Genomic DNA, 18,789 nt, shown 5'->3' with positions numbered 1-18,789 from the left:
ATGATGCATTTAATAATTTTCTCTTACAGCGACTGTATCGACTAGAATATGACACCCACAAAGACAAGATTCACCCCTCCCATGACACTCCAGAACTTCGTCAAGTCAAAGCTACACAGGAGGCAATCAGTGACGTAAGCTTAGAAATTGAAAACAAACTTGTCTCAATGTTTAAACCAAGCATATTTTCTTTGCTGAAAAGAATTAAACGATTTGACTTGTTGTTTTCCTTTAGCTGTCATATAAGTCGGACTACTTCAGGGTCAGAGGTCATAAGATTTCTCTTCCCACCACTCCTGAGCTGCTCCATCACCGTTATGTTGGCGTTATCACTAGTGATGTAATTATTCAACATGCTCTTACTTATTCATGCACTTTATTTAAATTCTAACTTAATGTTTTCTGCACAGTACTAAATTTGTGACTATTCCTTATATAGAATAGGTACAAGGAAGATCTTCAATGGCTGAGAGGCATTGGATGCTTCCTGTATGAAACTCCTGAAATGATCCGAGTGCGTGACCTCCACAAATTCTGGGTATGCCTTCCTTTTTTAACCTGGATATACCATAGCTCCTCACCAAGTGAAAACAAAATGGATTGTTTTGTGATATAAGTTACTACTGTAACTTAAAAGACTGAAATATTAATGTACAAAAGCAGAGGTGGGTCATCGTTATTTGATTGAATAGCAACTAATCAAATTGCGGATTGTGAAATGAAGAAGGACCCAAGATTTGAGCCAATCCAGCTTTTGTGACCTAAAATTATGCCCTAGAAGTTTTTAGTAGAAAAAGTTTGGCCTAAGATCATTAATGACGACCAGTAGCAGGGAGTTCCTGAGACCTGTTAAACTCAGTCAATCCAGAGAAGCAGAATCTGCATCGCAAACAGTAACACTGCTTTATGGCTTGGCTATTGCATTGAGAACGATAATCATATTACATTTTGACAGTCCTTAAGACCCTTACATTGAAACAAAAATAAACACACGATAAATGCTGACATCCTGAAATAAAAACAGAAACTGCTGGAAAGAGTCAGTAGGTCAGGCAACATCTGTAGAACAGGAGAAGTAGAATGAATGTTTCAGGTTGGTGTCCTAGTTTCGGGGGAGTAAACGGCTAACTCCTGAGATGATACACAAATGATATTTGTGAAATCGTGGTGACCCTCAATCCAGGAAAGATTTGAAAATGTTTTTTGACTTGCTTTTTGTGTTTCTTTCAGACTGGCTATGACAAAGCCGCCAAGAAAACACTTGACAAGCATACATCTGTTGTTGATACTCCTGAACATAGACAGATGACAGAACTGAAAGCTCACTTGAGCAACGTAAGTATATAACCGCAAATGTGCCACTTAATGGTATTCGAATAAGAATGCACTAGTAACTTCACCCTTATCACAAATAGGAAGGTGGCTTTTACTATGCATGAAGATGGCATGTAACACTAGGAGAATGGTGCAGTATTCCATGCATTCATCTGAAATTCTAGGGATGAAACGTAAATATTCCTTCAGTCTGGGACCAAGCTTTGATGTGGATTCTTGGAAAAGAGGGAGGACTCCAGTATACACCTACCTGTCTCTTAGAACCCAAGAAGGGTGATCTACTTTATAATGGGCACATTTTTTTTTAAACCAAAGTTTCTATAAAAATACCTACATTAGTCAGTTGCTGTAATTGTTGCACTTAGCATTGATACAGAGAACATCAAGGTTGCTGGCACATCTCAAGCCATATGATAAAGGGCGTGTCCATGATAAAATATGCACTTGCATTTTTTTTGGATGGTTGTACTGTTTTTGAGGGGCCTCCATTATCTGCTTCAGTTCTCTGCCCAAAGGCAGGTGCAACCCACTGTGTCATGACCTCCACAACAGGTTGGGCACCCGAATCCTCCCCAGCCACAATGGGGATTGAACCCTATGCTATTGGCACCAATCAGATCCACAACAGCTGTCTAGCCAACTGCCACCCACCCCACGCAAGGAGTGGTGTGGCAACCTACACTTTTACATGCAGATTGTAGCCTGGAGCTATGGATAATGATGGTAGATTTAAAACAGAGATGAGGAGGAATTTCTTCTCTGAGGGTAGTCAATCTGTGGAATTCTTTACCGCAGAGGGCTGTAGAAGCTGGGTCGTTAAGTATATTCAAGGCTGAAATAGACAGATTTTTAATCATTAAGGGAATCAAGGATTATGGGGAAATGACAGGAAAGTGGAGTTGAGGATTATCAGATCAGCCATGATGTCATTGAATGGTAAAGCAGACTCAATGGACCAAATGGCCTACTTCTGATCCTACGTCTTATGGCCTTTTAGTCTTAGAGGCTCCAATTTCTTTCCATGTTACCACCTGCCATTGTTACATATTGGAAGGATTTACAAGTTGATACACAACCTATTTTGGCCACATTATGAACACACCTTCCTTGGCCATCAAGTCCTGGACTGGGACCTGAACCTGGAGCTTCTGGCTCAGAGGCTACCCAGTGAGACCTCCTATGCGCTGTCCCTGCGGTATTGGCTTTAATCCCTAATTGTGAGCTTTGATCAACTAGTGCCTGTTCTCAGCTGTGGCTCAGTTCATAGCACCCTCACCTTTGAATCAGAGGGTTGTGGGTTCATGTCCCACTCCTGGAAACCAAGAACTGTGATTGTACTCGAAAGAGTTGCAATCTGTGACTGTTGATAACTCAAAAGAGTTTCTTTGTGAAGAAGGAAGGTAAGTGCACTTATCTCAGGGTTGGGTTAGCTCTAACGTAACATACTTGCTGATGCAAGATTGGAGCCAAGTCAAATTTCTGTCTCAGATTTAGCAATCAAATACCTGAATCAAAGAGGCCCACAGCACTGCAGGCTAGTCTTAATGAGCAACAACCTAACTCTAATTGGCCTTGCAGGCACAGACCTGTCATTGGGCCTGATATTCTCCCCACTTGGCTCCAGATAACCCTGAATTGCTCATTCAGGGTTAATCAGTAGGCTGATCCTAGCTGGACAAGCAGTGAGTAGCTTGCACATGCTGGTAAATTGCACAGTTTTAGCTGGTTAAACTCCAGCACTTTGCACAAAATTAGAAATTCCTATAAGTTACCTGTTGCCAACCTGCCCCTGAGCTATTTGAACTTAAATAAATGGGGTATGTCCCTATGAAGGAGGTCTTGTGGTGCAATGGTGGTGTTCTTACCTCTGGGCCAGAAGCTCCGGGTGTGAGTCCCACTCCAGGACTTGATGGCTATGGAAGGTGCATTCATAGCGTGGCCAAACAGGTTGATTATCAGCCTGTAAATCCTTCCAATGTGCCTGATGGCAGGCGGTTAGAGCAGGAGAGTTTCCTGGTCAGCCATACTGCAGAAGGCAGGAAAACCACTGCAGTACTTTGCCAAGCATTATCATGGACCAATCCAATGGAAGTCCATGGTTGCCAATACCGTTTTAGGGCATGGTACCTGAAGGAGGAGGAGGATGTGCCTATCGGATCATAGGAACAGTAGGAAGACATTCAGCCCCACCAGCCTGCTCCTCCATTTAATTAGATCCTGGCCTGTAGATCTATACCTCAGCTCCATTTACTTGCCTTAGCTCCACATCCCTTCATCATGTTACCTAACAAGAATCTATCAATCTCAGTCTTGAAGGGTCCAATTGTCACAGCAGTGATATTGATAAACTCTAGATTGAGCAAAATTAAGCTCTGAAAGGATTAAGCTCAGCTTGGAGACTCTTGGAGCATGATGGTGGGTTTTGGTACTTAGCAGACACCTAGCCAATCATATACCTGAGCATGGATAAAACATAACCAGCGGCATATTTTAACAAGTTATTTGATGCATTCTTTCATTTCTTGTCAATTTTAGCTGGTATACCGGGCTCATGGGAATGAAGTGAAGACAAAGTATACAGCAAGGCTTGACACTGTGGATCTCAACCGAGCCAAACATGGTCAGAAGATACAGAGCCAGGTAAGATCAGATATGTTGTTAAATGAAAATGATGATGGCTCCTTTCCTTAAAAATGGTTTAAAATTAGCAATCATCTCAAAACCTTGAAGGGGAAAATAAAAACTAGATTTTACATGACACTAACGCAAAATACTATAGATGCTAGAAACCTGAAATTAGGAACAGAAAAAGCTGGAAATTCTCAGCAGGTCTGGCAGCATCTGTGGAGATAGAAACCAAGTTAATGTTTCAAGTTGATGATCTGATCAGAACATCTAATTAGCCAATTCGGGGAAAAAAGTCACAGCTAAGTGGCATCCCTGCCCTGAAGCGGGTGTGGAGGCGGGATGTGCATTTAATTGGATGGGAGGGTGACGGGTGGGCACCATATTGTCTTCTCACCTCTGCCCCGTTAAGTCCGAGGCAGGAAGGCTCATGGCCAATCTTCCTGCTTGACGCCAATTGATGCCTTTAAGCGGGCAATTAATCCCTCCGCTGTTGGTATTCAACCAGTAGCCGGCGGGGCAGTTGCCACACTGGGAAGCCAAAAGGCAAACCCTTGTTGTGTTTGCTTGCTAGGCCCCTGGAGGCATTCTTCATTGTCAGGCACTCAGCCTCTTTGAGGGACCCGGCTTTGGGCAGGGGGTGTCCCGTTGAGAGACACCCTCTTCCCATGCCTCTGGCCCCTCCCTTTGCCCCCTCCTGTGACCCCTACTTCACGACTGTGGCCTGGGCCCCTTACTGATTGTGGGCCTCTGGTGGGTGTATTGCCTGCAGCTACCACTGCTCCCACTGGTGGCACTGCCTGCAATCAGGAGCTGCTGGTCTCTAATTGGCTGTCAGCTTTCAGGGAGGGTGGGGAGGGTGGGAAGTGAATTTAGATGCCCCCAACCCAGTCCGGGACACTTGATCCCTGGGGAAGACCTGCTGCTGGCCACTTAAGTGCCTTACTGGCATTTAAAATGGCGGACCTTTGCCAAAGGAGGCGTGCGAGGCTGTTGCCAGCTGTTCTGCTGGCAGGCAAGTCCCCGGTTGCTTGGAATACACTACACCCACAGCGCGGGCATCTGATGGCAGAGCCCTGAAGGCCTTGAGGAAAATCCTGCCTTAGATGTTTAATTTTCAGTTTCAAATAACATGCAAGTTCAACTGATTTCAGCTGATTGAGTTTCAAGGGATTTGAGTGGAGTTATTTTTCACTTGCCCTCTGGATGTGGGGTGCTTACCACACCACATTATTCCTCATTCTTAGTTGCCTTGCGAAGGCGGTGAGTTCTCCTCTGAATTGCTTCAGTATGCAGAGCTGCTACTTTGACTGGGGGGTGGAGTGTCCATCCCTGAGGTGAGGGATATGGGGCAAAGGCCAAATGTAGAATATTGCATTTTGAAATAGGAGTCAGCAATTGTATTGACATTTATGCCTTGAGAAAGGATCCGGGTGCATTTCTTGAAAATTCACTGTTAATGTAAAGATCGTACCAGCAAAGCAAATCAAATATTGCAATCCACCTCAAGGCCAGGTAACCAGGAAAAATTATTAATCCCATGCTCCCATCAAGGGACAGCCTCAAAAGGAGCAGGTTTTGGAAAATCTGAACCAATAGTCTTGCACTCCTATCTGACAAATGCTGCTTTTGAGTCCTAATGGGGAATATTCTAGTCTTAAAGCTGTAACCATTGGTGCCAGATTTAAAATACTGTGTGCAATGTTAGATACCATATTTTAAAATGCAATTGGAGAAAGTTCAGATGTGCAAGTAGTATGATTAAGAATTTGACTACAGGGCTTACCTTGCTAAGCTAACTCATCAGGAGAAACTCACAGAGCTGAATTTTCTGAGGAGGAACGGTAATTGAGAGGGAACATGATCTAGGTATTTTATGTGTTGCAAAAGATAAATGATTTAGCTTTAATTAGGTTAAATGATGTGGACTGTGCACAGACTATGAGGGCACAGAATTAAAATTAACAATCATCAAATAAGACTAGAGGCGGTAGACTTTTGGTCCTTCTCCAAATTTTCCTGCCCGCGATGATGGCGGGATCAGAAAATCCCGGCCTTTATTTCTCACGATATAGAGGATATTTGGAGCAGGCTCCCAATAAAGGACATGAATAATTTTAACATTAACTAAATAATTATCCAAGATTAAAGCAAAACACTGCGGATTCTGGAAACAAAAATAAAAACAGCTGGAAAACTCAGCCGGTCTGACAACATCTGCAGAGAGAAACACAGTTAACGTTTCGAGTCCATATGACTCTTCATCAGAACACTTCATCAGAATAATTATGCAGTTTGGAATGCATTGAGTGCTACTTGGATACAAACAGAAATCAAAAACGTCACAGCACATCATGTTTGCTGTATCGGGGAGACTCAGAACTAACCCTCTTTGATAGCTCCGGCTCTGGATCTACATTTACTAAACTTATCTCAAAGCTAAGTATAAGGATGAACTTGGAAGGTAAGGTGTAAAGCCATCTGGTTTAGGCTTTAAGTTTCACCATTTCAAGGAGTGGACAGCCAGTTGACCTAAAATATTTTAGCTACTGGACCAAGATTGTGGTCAATTGTTCAGAAACATCCAACTTTGGGATTTTTTGTTTACCAACCATAGCTGTTGTATTTTAGGTTTTGACCAGTGCTCAGTTTTGAAATTTATTTTGTACTACTCCTTAAATCTTATAATTTAGCTATGGGAGAGTTGGCTCCAACAAATCAAATATTAGGCACCAAGCTGCTTTGAAGAGCTTCTGCTAATCCACACATTCAATATCACTGGCTATTTTAAGCCCATGATCCAGCCTGAAATAGATTTTTTTAAAAAAATTTAGTTATCATTTCAAAGGAGTTGATACATCAGTAACTAAGATGATGGGAAAATTCAAGAACTGTAGTGTTTTTCAATATGGATCAACACTGCAGTTTTGCTGTGCTGGTATAGTGAGACCTGCCAAGTACTGTCGATTCCCACATTCCTTATTAATCCTAATTTCTTCTTCCTTCTTTAGTACCTGTATGTCGAGTTAGCTACAAAGGATAGACCACATTACGTTCCTCACCAACATACTACAACTCTGGATCATGCAAAGCACGTCAAACATTTTGCCAGCGAGGTAAGAGTTCAGGACACAGGTAAACTGCTATCTGGAAAGCTTGTTAGAAAAGTAATATAAAGACACATGTTGCTGCATTTTTTAAAAAATGTACCCCATTTTAAGAAAGTAAGTTACTTACGTTAGTAAGTCAAGTAATAATAGTAAACAGAAGAAATAATGAAAAAAAAAAACACTTAGGCCTGGATTTTCACTCCTAGTTCGGTACCAGAGTCGGGACATTTCCCAGCTTTGCAAAACTGACCCAGGAGAAAGTGGCCCAGAAGGCTGGGCTTTCATTTTGGTGCAGGGTCTCCCTGGGAGTCAAGCCAGGTGACCCCGGGGTATTCTGGGTGTGGAGGTGTGCTGGTCGGAAGGCCTGCCTCCATTGGCACGGATTCAAAATTCGAATAAACCAGAAAAACATAAATTAGCTCTTCAGCCCTCACCCCTCATGCACCCCCACACACTCCCCATACACCATCCATGCCACCACCCCCCCATGGCTCCCTTACCTTCCATGCCAACCTATGATTCTCTGCCCACCACCCCCCTCCCCAGTCACAATGCCAACTTCTGGTGAACTCATGCCAATCCATATTCATCCACCACCCTTTGCCCTGACTTTCACCATGCCACCCACCCAGTATCCACCATGGGCAGACCTCAGGATCGATGCTGAGATTAAAAAAATAAGGTTCCAAGTGCCCATTGCAGGCTCTTTTTTTTAAAACAAGAAACACCCTTATTCATTAAAAAAGCCTCGTTTACTACATTTTAATTCCTTCAACTACATTATCCGTTATAAAACAAACATTTCATTCAATTGCCTAATCCCTTATAAAAACAAGCATTGGAATTCATGGTCCCACTTCAAAAAGTCCATACCCACTTGGGGCTGTCAATCAACCAGTGAAATGGTAGTACCCTACTGTAATAACGGACAGTTATGTAGCATTAATCCAGTAATGGTAACCCTAAGGCTTATGGTAACATATAGAGTAAAATAGCAAGCTATCATTTTTTAACACTGCAGACAGTTTCTTCAAAGAGTTATAGGACAGGAGTTCTAAATGGCTTGACAACTCCATTTGACAGTTCAGTTTGGTGTTTTTGAGAGCTCCTCTTGACAGTTTCACTTGACAATTTTGACAGTTCCAATGAGCTTCCTGGTTCTAATGAGATGGTGAACATTTTACGTACATTCATGCCTAATTTTTGAAATCCCAAAGGGAACCTCACCTTCCACAAAGGGCACATGACGTCCCCGAAAGATGTCCCATGACCATATCCAAAGCGGCACCTTACCTCTCCAAAAGGATACACTGACTACCTGAATGAATCCACAAAATTCAGACCTGCTCCTACCAGGTCTAATTTGGCGCACGTCAGATTTCATACACCTCTCACAATAAAATCACACACGAGTGGAGGCAATTGTTGATTTCTATGGGCAGCTGCCTCTGTGAAATGAACATGTGCGAATCCTGACCCAGGCCCATTCCCGCCCCTGTGAAAATGTTAGGTGCCATATTCAGGGGCAGGACTTCCAGAGTCAGGCCTCTTCTGCCTGAGAGGCTCTCCACGGTTGCAAAAATCCAGGCCTCTGTGTTTGTATGAAATTCTTTTGCTGCTATTTTAACAGGATTATTATCCAATTGAAAAAAATTAAATAAACATACACCTTCATTAAAATAGTTCACTGAATTTTAATGTTTCTTGTGCGATGAATATCACTTGGATTCGAGGGTGCAGTATATGAATTGTGTGAAAGGATAGGATAAAAAGACTTACATTTATAGAATTCCTTTCATAACTATTAGACATCCAAAGGATCTTTAATTCTAATGTACCTTTTTCTTTCCTGTGTTAGAAAAAATACAAGGAACAGTATGAGAAGATGAAGAGTAAATACACTCCAATCCCAGACACTCCAATGCTGTTGGGGTATAAGAAAGCTTACCTAATTGCCAGTGATGTATGTATTGAGTTATAATTTTTTTTTTAAGTACAAAAGGAATTTCATATTCATCTGTGACTTTTCGCATTTTGAATACACTCTGCTTTTAATAGTTACGGTATAAGGAAGCCTTTGAACAGGCAAAAGGTCACTATTGTACAGTGAAGGATGCCCTGAACATTACCTACCATCGCAAAGTCACAGACGATATCAGTGAGGTACGTGGTGCTTACTTTTAAGAAGCTGAATTCTTTTGTGCTTTCCATGGTCAGTGAAGGCAGGTTTCCCCAATAGATGGGGCCACCTTCATCCCATATAGTCCTGGCACAGGAGTGTACCATCTGGAGCACTGTGGATGCAAAACCAGTAGCATGTTTAGCATATTACAACCAACATCCAACATATTGAAGGGCAAGATTTTATTTCATTGAAGGTAACCAGTTGACCATCATTAAGTACTTTACCTGATTTTCTATTCTGTTGTCATGACTGTAAGACAGCATTTATAGCCAACTTTCATTTCTACCTTGACAGCCATTTGGACTGAACTTAGACTTATGACAGTTACGAGAGAATTTCAATATATTGAGGGGAATCAATTTTTAAATGTTTTCTTTTGCACATCTCCCCCTCACTTTGCCTTCCATTGATGGCACATGCCTTTGACTCTACTCTCTGGAACTTTGTCCTTGATCATGTCCATCTCTCCACTTCTGCCTCCGCCTTTAAAAACTCAACCTTTTGACTACGATTTCTCCTAACTTTCCCCCCTGTGGCTTGGCATCGATCCTTTCATTTATTTAATCTATTTTCTGTCCTTCTGTAAAGCACCGTGGGTTGGTTTCTATGTCAAAGGCGCTGTGGTTGTTTGCAGCTTGCACGCTGTAAGGCTTGAGCAAAGCCTTCATATTGGGAGTGATGTTCTTCTCCCTTCTCCCAAATAGCCCTTGAATAACACTACACACCAGCTTCCACCATGGCTTTTCTGGTGTTTGCATCTGACTGCATGCAAAGAAGCCAGAACAATGTAAAGAGTTTGCACACAGATGCCCTCGGTGCCAATAAGGGACACAATCCCCCGATAACAGCCTACTGCAGCTGCTGTTAACAGAGATATTTGCATTTTACAGTTAGGCTTTTATTTTTAAACTTTCAAATAGAAAAGCAGTTTAGCTGTTTCAGTAGTTGTTGCAAAATGCTGTTACACTTTTACACTTAGCAGCGTGGGTTATTTCAGTACTGCCACCTCCCTGCTTTCTGTGATGGGACAGAAGTCTATCAATCTCAATTTTGGGAGTGATAGATTTTTGTTAGGCAAAGACACTAAGCAATATATAACCAAAGTAGGTAAATGCAGTTAAGATACAGATCAGCCATAATCTAATTGAATGGTGGAACAGGCTAAAGGTGCGGAATGGCCTACCTCTGTTACTATCATTCCTATGCTTATCTGGAGGCAGCACAAAAGCAGTCACAAATCTCCTTGACAGCTCCTGGAGTCATTTTTCTGGCCCTGTCCTTATCCAATAGTAGCTGTTTATGTACCATAGAGCAGGAATTTTCCCCCTACCATACCATTGAATCACCTGGTATAAAAACAGAAGGCTCAAAATTAAAGCAACCCTTTTGTCACATTCTCATTCTTCATACCTAGACTACTTTACCCTGCTATTCTCCCCACTATTTGGCATTATGGTAGCTCCCCTCCCCTCCAAACAGACTGCAGGAACATCCATGTGAACAGGATCTAAGCTGGTTGGTAAAGTTGAAACCAAGACATGGAACTTTTCTTCATAGAGAGAGTTTATTGACTTTGTTCAGTCTCACAGTTCTCTACCCACACACCCAGCGTCCCAACTATCCTATATTTATACTCTTTCAAGTTATCAACAGTCACAGATTGCAACTCTTTGAGTACAATCACAGTTCTTGGTTTCCGGGAGTGGGACATGAACCCACAACCCTCTGATTCAAAGGCGAGGGTGCTATGAACTGAGCCACAGCTGACACCTCCATATTTATATGTGCACTAAGTATTTAATTAAACAATGCTTTTTACCTGTGTAGCCTAACAATATAATTAAATACCATTAACAATCCAACCTTCTGCTTGAGGTGCTGCTGCCATCCTAGCAATCCATGGAATTTATCTGGGTTATCTTGCTATGTGCAAGATTGCTTCTGGCATTCCACTGGTTCACTATAAAGTGCTAACTGGATCCACACCAGTTGGTGAAGTCAAAATTAAGACACAGAGCTTTTCCTTGCTGAGAAAGTTTATGGACTTTCTTCAGTGTCAACACTCCTCACCTCTACCTAGTTTCCCAGCTATCCCCTATTTATATGTGTTCAAATACCCATCACCTGTTTCCCTTTACACTGTGTAATTGACATTAGCAAACCTTAACAATGTAATTGATAAGATGTTGACATAAAGAGCCCTGGTAGAACAATTGGGCACATAGTATGCTTCCCGTGACCCCAAACTAATTAACCACAGACAACGTTAAGAGGAATTGGTGCCCTTTACTGTCACCCTGATATAACGGTGACAATGCTACTCAAACAATAGGAAAAATGCTGTGGACAGTTGTAGTGTCAACAGTAAAACTAACCTTCAGTTATATCAGAAAGTGGCTGAAGAATCCTTTGTTCTTTAGACTTTTAGGTTAGGGGTGAGGATACTTTGCATTGGATTTCACTACTGGATATGGTACTGGTAAGATCAATACAAGGCAAGCAACTGCAGAAATTGTCTACTCTAGGATTAAGGCACTCTTAACACACCATGTTGCTGTGCCTTACATCGTACACTTGAGAATGATGAAAGAAATGGGAGCTATCTTAAGCAAGTCAGCGGCCATATATTCCATAACTCTTTGTGACCTGGGATAGTTCCAGTGGGCTGGTGTTAGGCTCCTGCAGCGCTAATGTTTAAGAAGGGGAAGAAATCAGACTCTGGCAATCGGACACTTACCTTATTCTCTTTCAGCTGTTTGTTGTTGTTCATCTGTTAACCATGTGCATTGTTGGTCTTTTACCCGTATTTATCTGCACATGTTTAAAGATGCGGAAGTTTATTTGCCTTGCTATTTTCCTAATATTAGCTGTATATCACATGGGTTCCAGCCACTAATTATGGCCACTAATTATATTTTGAATATTAAATTAATGTTTGATTGGCGCACCACACAAATGTGTGGTTTAGAGTTCTGAGCTTGGGAGGGGACGAATTACCCGAAAATAGTTCAGCATGAGCCATACCCTTTGAATTACTGCTGAACCCCCTTTGGGCTGACAGAAAAGATTATATTACAGGGTTTTCACTATAAGCTGTTTGATGATTTGCTACATCGGAAAAATTAAGTGGCCATTTTGAATTGAAGGTTATTTCACCTGTTTCTAAAACCAATACTATGTACACTGCTTCATACTATTTGTGCTGTACCCAATACACACTGGTTCCACGTTGATAACCAGTCCAAAAAGCTCCTTAGTGCCAGGTAATATCTGTGTGAAATTAAATTGGCAGTTTTTCTGAACGCATTCTGTGATCCTAGAATAGGCTGATTCTGTACCCCGCTCATCCACATCATGAGACCCTTCCTCATTCTTGATCCAAACCTATTGGTTCAATCAAGTCCTCATCAATAATAGTTGCCTGTGTAGTTTCTTGTTTTACTTCAATTTCCTGTCATTTTGTTTCTAAAGTTTCCTAGTGTACCACATTCCAGATGATTAGGTTTAAACCAGTTCACAAAAGGGAGTTAGAGAAGATCTCATACTTGTAGTCTTCATGCAGGTTGCATGGCTGTAGTTGCCTCGTGTCTATTTACCTTGTTGCAGTTTCCCCCTTATGCCCGTTGCCTTGTTGCAGTTTGTATGCAGATGACGGAGCATCTTAACAGACAACAAATGCACATGTCATGTAAGAATAGAGTATCTTGCACTTACATTCAGTTTGAATTTCATCGCTGTATCCGGTTTGATGCTGCTGTAGTGTTTATTGAAAAAAAAAATCAGGTCTTTCTGATGGGAACATTAAAGCAGGGTTATTGCTATAAACAATGTTCGTTAGAGTGCAGTTGTTTTGTAATTTTCCATATCCTGCGCCTTTGTATTATTTGTTCTAAACATACTCATGGGGATAAGTTCTGAAAATATTGTGTGGAATTCTTCAAATGACGCTGTTTCGAGGACAATCAGGCATTCATGGACAATGGGAAAGCAGGTCAGGTTAGGAGCATTAGAAACTCTTCTTTATCCCAGTGCAGCTTATTTCTTATCAGTTTCTCTTTTCTGATTAGTGACATTTTCTTAACACTTTGGTCCTAGGTCAAATACAGGAAGAAGTACATCCAACAGTTGGGACATTGGAGATCAATCCCTGATCCACCTGAGAATATCCACCACCGCATTGTGTCTGATGCTGTCAGCACAGTGAGTTTTTAAGTTTGTCGTCTTTTTGCTGAGTTTCATAGAAGAATATAATAACTACTGCAATCTTATATTGGCTGTAATGTAATGGCTGTTACATATTGTTACACGTATGAACATATAATGCTTTAAGTGACAATCTAAATCTAAAATTGATCAAGAAAGTATATACAACTTTCAGATCAGTTAACATATGAGATGTCTGATTTAATTAGTACTTGTTTTGACTTTCCACCTAATTTACCCACAAGGTTGTAAGTGGTCTTTTAGAGATTCTTAATAATAGGACAAGATGATTATTTTCTATAAATAGTCATAAATAGGAATCTTATTTTACAATTTTTAATGTATAATTCATGCCACATTACTTCTCTCCCTCCTTCTTCTTGTTGGATTTTTGGCTTCCTGGTGTTACACACACACGTGCACACACACACACACACACACACACACACACACTAGCATGTATGCACGCATGCACACCCACACACACCACCCATACACACCACCCACCCACACACAGCACACAACCACCCACACACAGCACACAACCACCCACACACAACACACAACCACCCACACCCACCCACACATATACAAACTCCACCCACACACACTACACACACCCACCCACACTACACACATCCACACACACTACCCACACCCACACACACCACCCACACCCACCACCCACACACACGACACACAGCTTTACCATCACATTTCTAGGCCTTTAAAGAAAGCTTCAGAGCTTTAGGGAGGAATCTTATGGACCATGATGATTTTTTCCTTCTCTTTTTCAATCTAGTATTCTGTGTGGTCAGTATCTGAAGTACCAAAATAAAATCTATGAAAGTTTTTTTTTCATCATTTTAGGAAAATGTGAATGTTTGTTCAATGTGTCATTTTGTGCACACGATCTGACACCTGCAGTAAAAAGGATTATTTCTTAACCAGGTTAAATACAAAGAGGACCTGGAATGGTTGCGAGGAATCGGATGCTATGTGTGGGATACTCCTGATTTGATGCTGGCAGGGCAGAACAAGCAACTCTACAGCCAGGTGAGGGCAGGCCGCTTTTCTGTATAACCTTACATGTTTATGCGAGCAAGTTAGTGACTTGATGAATTTGTGATCAAATAGACAGCTTTATCTAGAGCTACACATTTCAGCTTCCGTGCTGTGAATCACAGGCACACATAAAGGGCAGAATTTCACCCACGTTGGGTGGGCGGGGACGGTCAGGAAGCCGCCCGCTGCCCAAGATCTAGGCCTGAAGGCAAGTTCATGCTGGTGGGCCAATTAAGGCCCACCCAGCGTGAAATGTGAGCGGCCGTGCTCAGCACTGCCCGTGGGGGTGGGGGGGGCAGTGCTGAGCGCAGCGAGCACGCGAGTGCACACTTCACAATCTCCCCGAGGCATGGAGCTGCCTCAGGGAGATGAAGAGTGACATAAAACAAAATAAAGGAAATAAAAATGTCACGTGAGCGGGGACACGTTATTAATGAAAAATTAAATTTTTTAATTTTATTTTTTATTTGCTTTTGGAAACCTCTCCCCGCCCGTGGATGTGGTTTCCAAAACAGTGCAAAGTGGACGGGCAGTGAAAGATTTCTTTTAATTAACCTTTTAATGGCCTCAATAGGCCTTTTAATTGTCGGTGGGCGCACTGCTGGCTCGGGCACATACCCCCCTGACCGAAATATCGCGCGAGTGCAGTGCGCAATGACGTTGAGACGCTCATCCAACGTCATCAAGTGTCATTTTATGCTCGCCGCACGCCCCCACCCACCGAGCTAAAAATTTTACCCAAAGTGTATTCATCAGTCTGCAGACTGATGCCCCCACAGCCTTATTCATCATTAGGCCTCTGTTTAATTTAATAATACTTTTTGTTACCTTCCATCCCATTTTCTCTTCTTTTCTGAAGGTGCTGAATCATGTATTTGGTCCCACAGGTAGCTATCACCCTCCAGTTCCATGCTCATGCACCCTTGTTTGGAGAGCAGGCTATTCAACTGTGGGGGTTTGACAGTTGAGCCTTATCCTGTCCTTACCATAATATTCTCTCACCCATACATAGCTGGTTAAAGGGAATGCAATTTGAACAAATGAGGGAGAAAGGAATAGAAGGTTACGCTGATATGGTTAGATGACGAGGGGTGGGAGGAAGCTCTTGTGGAGAATGAATGACTTGGACCAAGTGGCTTGATTCTGTACATTCTATGTAATTCAATCTGAATTTACTATATAATATTGAGTGGAATGTATGACTATTTAACCTCCCAGCTGAGACCATATCACTCAGACCAAGGGATTGAAGCTGGGACTTTCTCATTTTACACGTCAAAAGAAATAGGAGCAGGAATAGGCAATTTGGCCCACTGAGCCTGTTCCTCCATTAAATAAGATCATGGGTGATCTGATTATGGCCTTAACTCCACTTTCCTGCCTGTCCCCCACAACCCTTAACTCTCTTGTCAATCAACAATTTGCCCACTTGGTTAACCCTTGCAGACTTTTTGTATCCTCCTCACAGCTTGCTTTCATATCTATCTTTGTATTGTCAGAAAATTTGGCTACAATAAGTCAGTCCCTTCAACCAAGTCATTGATATAGGTCGTAAATAGTTGAGGCCCAAGCACTGATCCCTGTGGCACTCCACTGGTTACAATTTGCCAACCTGAAAATTACCCATTTATCCTAATTCTCTGTGTCCTGTAGTTTGCCAATCCACTATCCATGCTAATGTATCACCCCCAACACCATGATCTCTTACCTTGTGCAATAACTTCTTGTGTGGCACATTATTGAATGCTTTTCAAATCCAAATACACTACATCTACTGGTTCCCCTTTCTCCGCCCTGCTTGTCACATCCTCAAAGAAGTCTAGTAAATTGGCCAAACACAATTTCCCTTTCACAAAACCACATTGACTCTGTCTGATTGTATTATGATTTTCTACTATCTTCTTAATAATGGATCTAGCATTTTCCCAATGACAGATGTTAAACTAACTGGCCTATAGTTTCCCGCCCCTGTTTCCCTTCTTTCTTGAATATTGGTGTTACATTTGTGGTTTTCCAATCTGTTAGGACCTTTCCACAATCTAAGGAATTTTGGAAGATTACAACCAAAGTATCCACTATCTCTGCAGCAGCTTCCATTAAGACCCTAGGATGCAGGCCATCAGGTCCAGGGTCAGCCTTTAGTCCTGTTAGTTTTCCTAGTACTTTTTCTCTAGTGATCATGATTGTTTTAAGCTCCTTCCTCCCTTTTTCCTATTGATTCCTAATATTCTTGGGATGCTTTCTGTGTCTTCTACTGTGAAGACAGATACAAAATGGTTGTTCCAAGTCTTTGCCATTTCCTTGTTTCCCATTATTAATTCCGTAGTTTCACTTTCTAAGGGACCAATGCTTACTTTAGCTACTCTCTTCCTTTTTTCTATACTTGTAGAAGATTTTACTATCTGTTTATGTTTCTTGTTAGTTTTCCCTCATACTCCAATATCTGCATCTTTATTATTTTTTAGCCATCCTTTTCTGGTTATAAGACCATAAGACATAGGAGCAGAAGTAGGCCATCCAGTCCTTCAAATCTGCTCCGCCATTCAATGAGATCATGGCTGACCTGATAATCATGGTTTCTAAAATTTTCCAAATTTTCTGGCCTACCACTGATCTTTGCAGCATTGTACATCTTTTCTTTCAAGTTGATACCATCCTTAACTTCCTCGGTTAGCCACGGATGCTGCATCCTTCTCATAGTATCTTTTTTTCTCAATGGAATATATCTTTGTTGAGAGTAATGAAGTATCTCCTTAAATATCTACCACTGCTTCTTGACCTTCTTACCTTTCAGCCTATTTTCCCATTTCACTATAGCTAAGTCTGCCTTTATATCCTTGTGATTGATTTTATTTAAAGTTAAGAAATTAGTTTCGGAACCAAATTTCTCACCCTCAAACTGAATGTGAAATTCCATCTTTGTTATGAACTAGAGGATCCTTTACTATGAGGTCATTGATTAATGCTGCCTCATTACACATTACCAGGCCTAAAATCGCCTGCTCCCTATTTCAAGGTTTCAGAATGTACTGTTCTAAGGAACTGTCCAGAATACACTTTATAAGCTCATCCTTCAGGTTACTTTTGCCAATTTGATTTGAAGATTAAAATCGCCCATAATTATTGCAGTACCTTTCTTACAAGTCCCCATCATTTCTTGATTTATATTCTGCCCTGCAGTGTAGCCTCACTTCAGACATTGCAGCAAATCGGCTAACTGAGTGAGCAGGAGAGCTTGGAGTAACATTGTAAACCTGTATACATGCCAAGTTATAAGAACCATTTCACTGGCCAGGCCTATGATCTGTTTAGTCAATGAGCTGTGATGTGATGAAGTATTGTTTGTTGTGGTCAAAACTGAGGGTAGTACCAGAAACCTAACATTCTCAAAAGGAGCACACATTCTTCGATGATTACAGACATAAACTACTTACTGATTTACAAAACGTGATAAAGAGATAAAAGAGATCAGTTGTTCCATTGTTTAGCTGTTAAGGGAGTTTTACTGCCCAGGTTACTTATCTATAACACTTATTTTTTACAGTACAAGTACCGAGAATCAGTTGCAAAATTAAGAAACAACTTCAAATACACCGTAGATGCTCCACAAATCAAGCATGCTAAGGCGGCGACTGCAATTTTGGATGAGGTTTGTGTAATTGGGATGGAGCTAAGAAGGCAATATTTGTCTATGCCACGAGAATCAATATGTAACCCTAGGGCCACCTACAGCCTTCAAGCCCTCATGACCTGACCCTAGAAGCCCAGACGATTCGGTTCTATTTAGATTACATTTCTTATTTGCTGATGTATCCTGTTTAGAGTTTTGTGACTCTGAAGGATTAGAAAGAGCTGCTCTTAGCACTGTTGCCTGTTTGGTGGATTAATCCTATATCAGAGCAACAAGATCTGTTAGTTCAGTAACTCGATTTGAGACCATCGGCAGAGTTTTATGGCCCCGTTTCGGCGGGGACGGGGCTGTAAAATGCGGCGGGCCGTTATAAATCCCATTGACGACAGCGGGGAACGTAAAATCCCACTGTCGTAAGATTCTGCCCCATGGGTTTAAATATTTTATATATGGCTCCCAAGGTTCTCTGGCGCTCTTACAGCCCATGAAAACATAAAACTTGAACATTCCTGATCTAAATTTTTGTCCCCAAAATATACGAAAAGTAAATCCGTCATCTTTTTGAAAAAGTAATAGTTCTGAATTCTCTCGGTGAGAAACAAAATAGAAAATGTCAACATTAAATTGAAAAAAAT

The 18,789-nt window shown here is 41.5% G+C and overlaps 1 protein-coding gene across 2 annotated transcripts in view; it reads left to right on the top strand.

The window, feature by feature from the left end:
• Positions 1–18,789, top strand: part of neb (nebulin) — a 279,762-nt gene that overhangs the window by 182,812 nt on the left and 78,161 nt on the right. For both annotated transcript variants that reach the window (XM_078552563.1, XM_078552562.1), the window contains 11 exons: positions 30–134; positions 236–340; positions 440–538; positions 1,231–1,335; positions 3,871–3,975; positions 6,972–7,076; positions 8,929–9,033; positions 9,129–9,233; positions 13,351–13,455; positions 14,410–14,514; positions 18,068–18,172. In XM_078552563.1, coding sequence (XP_078408689.1) covers positions 30–134; positions 236–340; positions 440–538; positions 1,231–1,335; positions 3,871–3,975; positions 6,972–7,076; positions 8,929–9,033; positions 9,129–9,233; positions 13,351–13,455; positions 14,410–14,514; positions 18,068–18,172 — 1,149 coding nt within the window. The remainder of the gene's footprint in view (positions 1–29; positions 135–235; positions 341–439; positions 539–1,230; positions 1,336–3,870; positions 3,976–6,971; positions 7,077–8,928; positions 9,034–9,128; positions 9,234–13,350; positions 13,456–14,409; positions 14,515–18,067; positions 18,173–18,789) is intronic.

This window comes from Cetorhinus maximus, chromosome 11, assembly GCF_964194155.1.
Source record: "Cetorhinus maximus chromosome 11, sCetMax3.hap1.1, whole genome shotgun sequence".
Taxonomy (NCBI): Eukaryota; Metazoa; Chordata; class Chondrichthyes; order Lamniformes; family Cetorhinidae; genus Cetorhinus; species Cetorhinus maximus.
The sequence above is the reverse complement of the archived record's forward strand: the minus strand, read 5'-3'. Positions and strand labels throughout refer to the sequence as shown.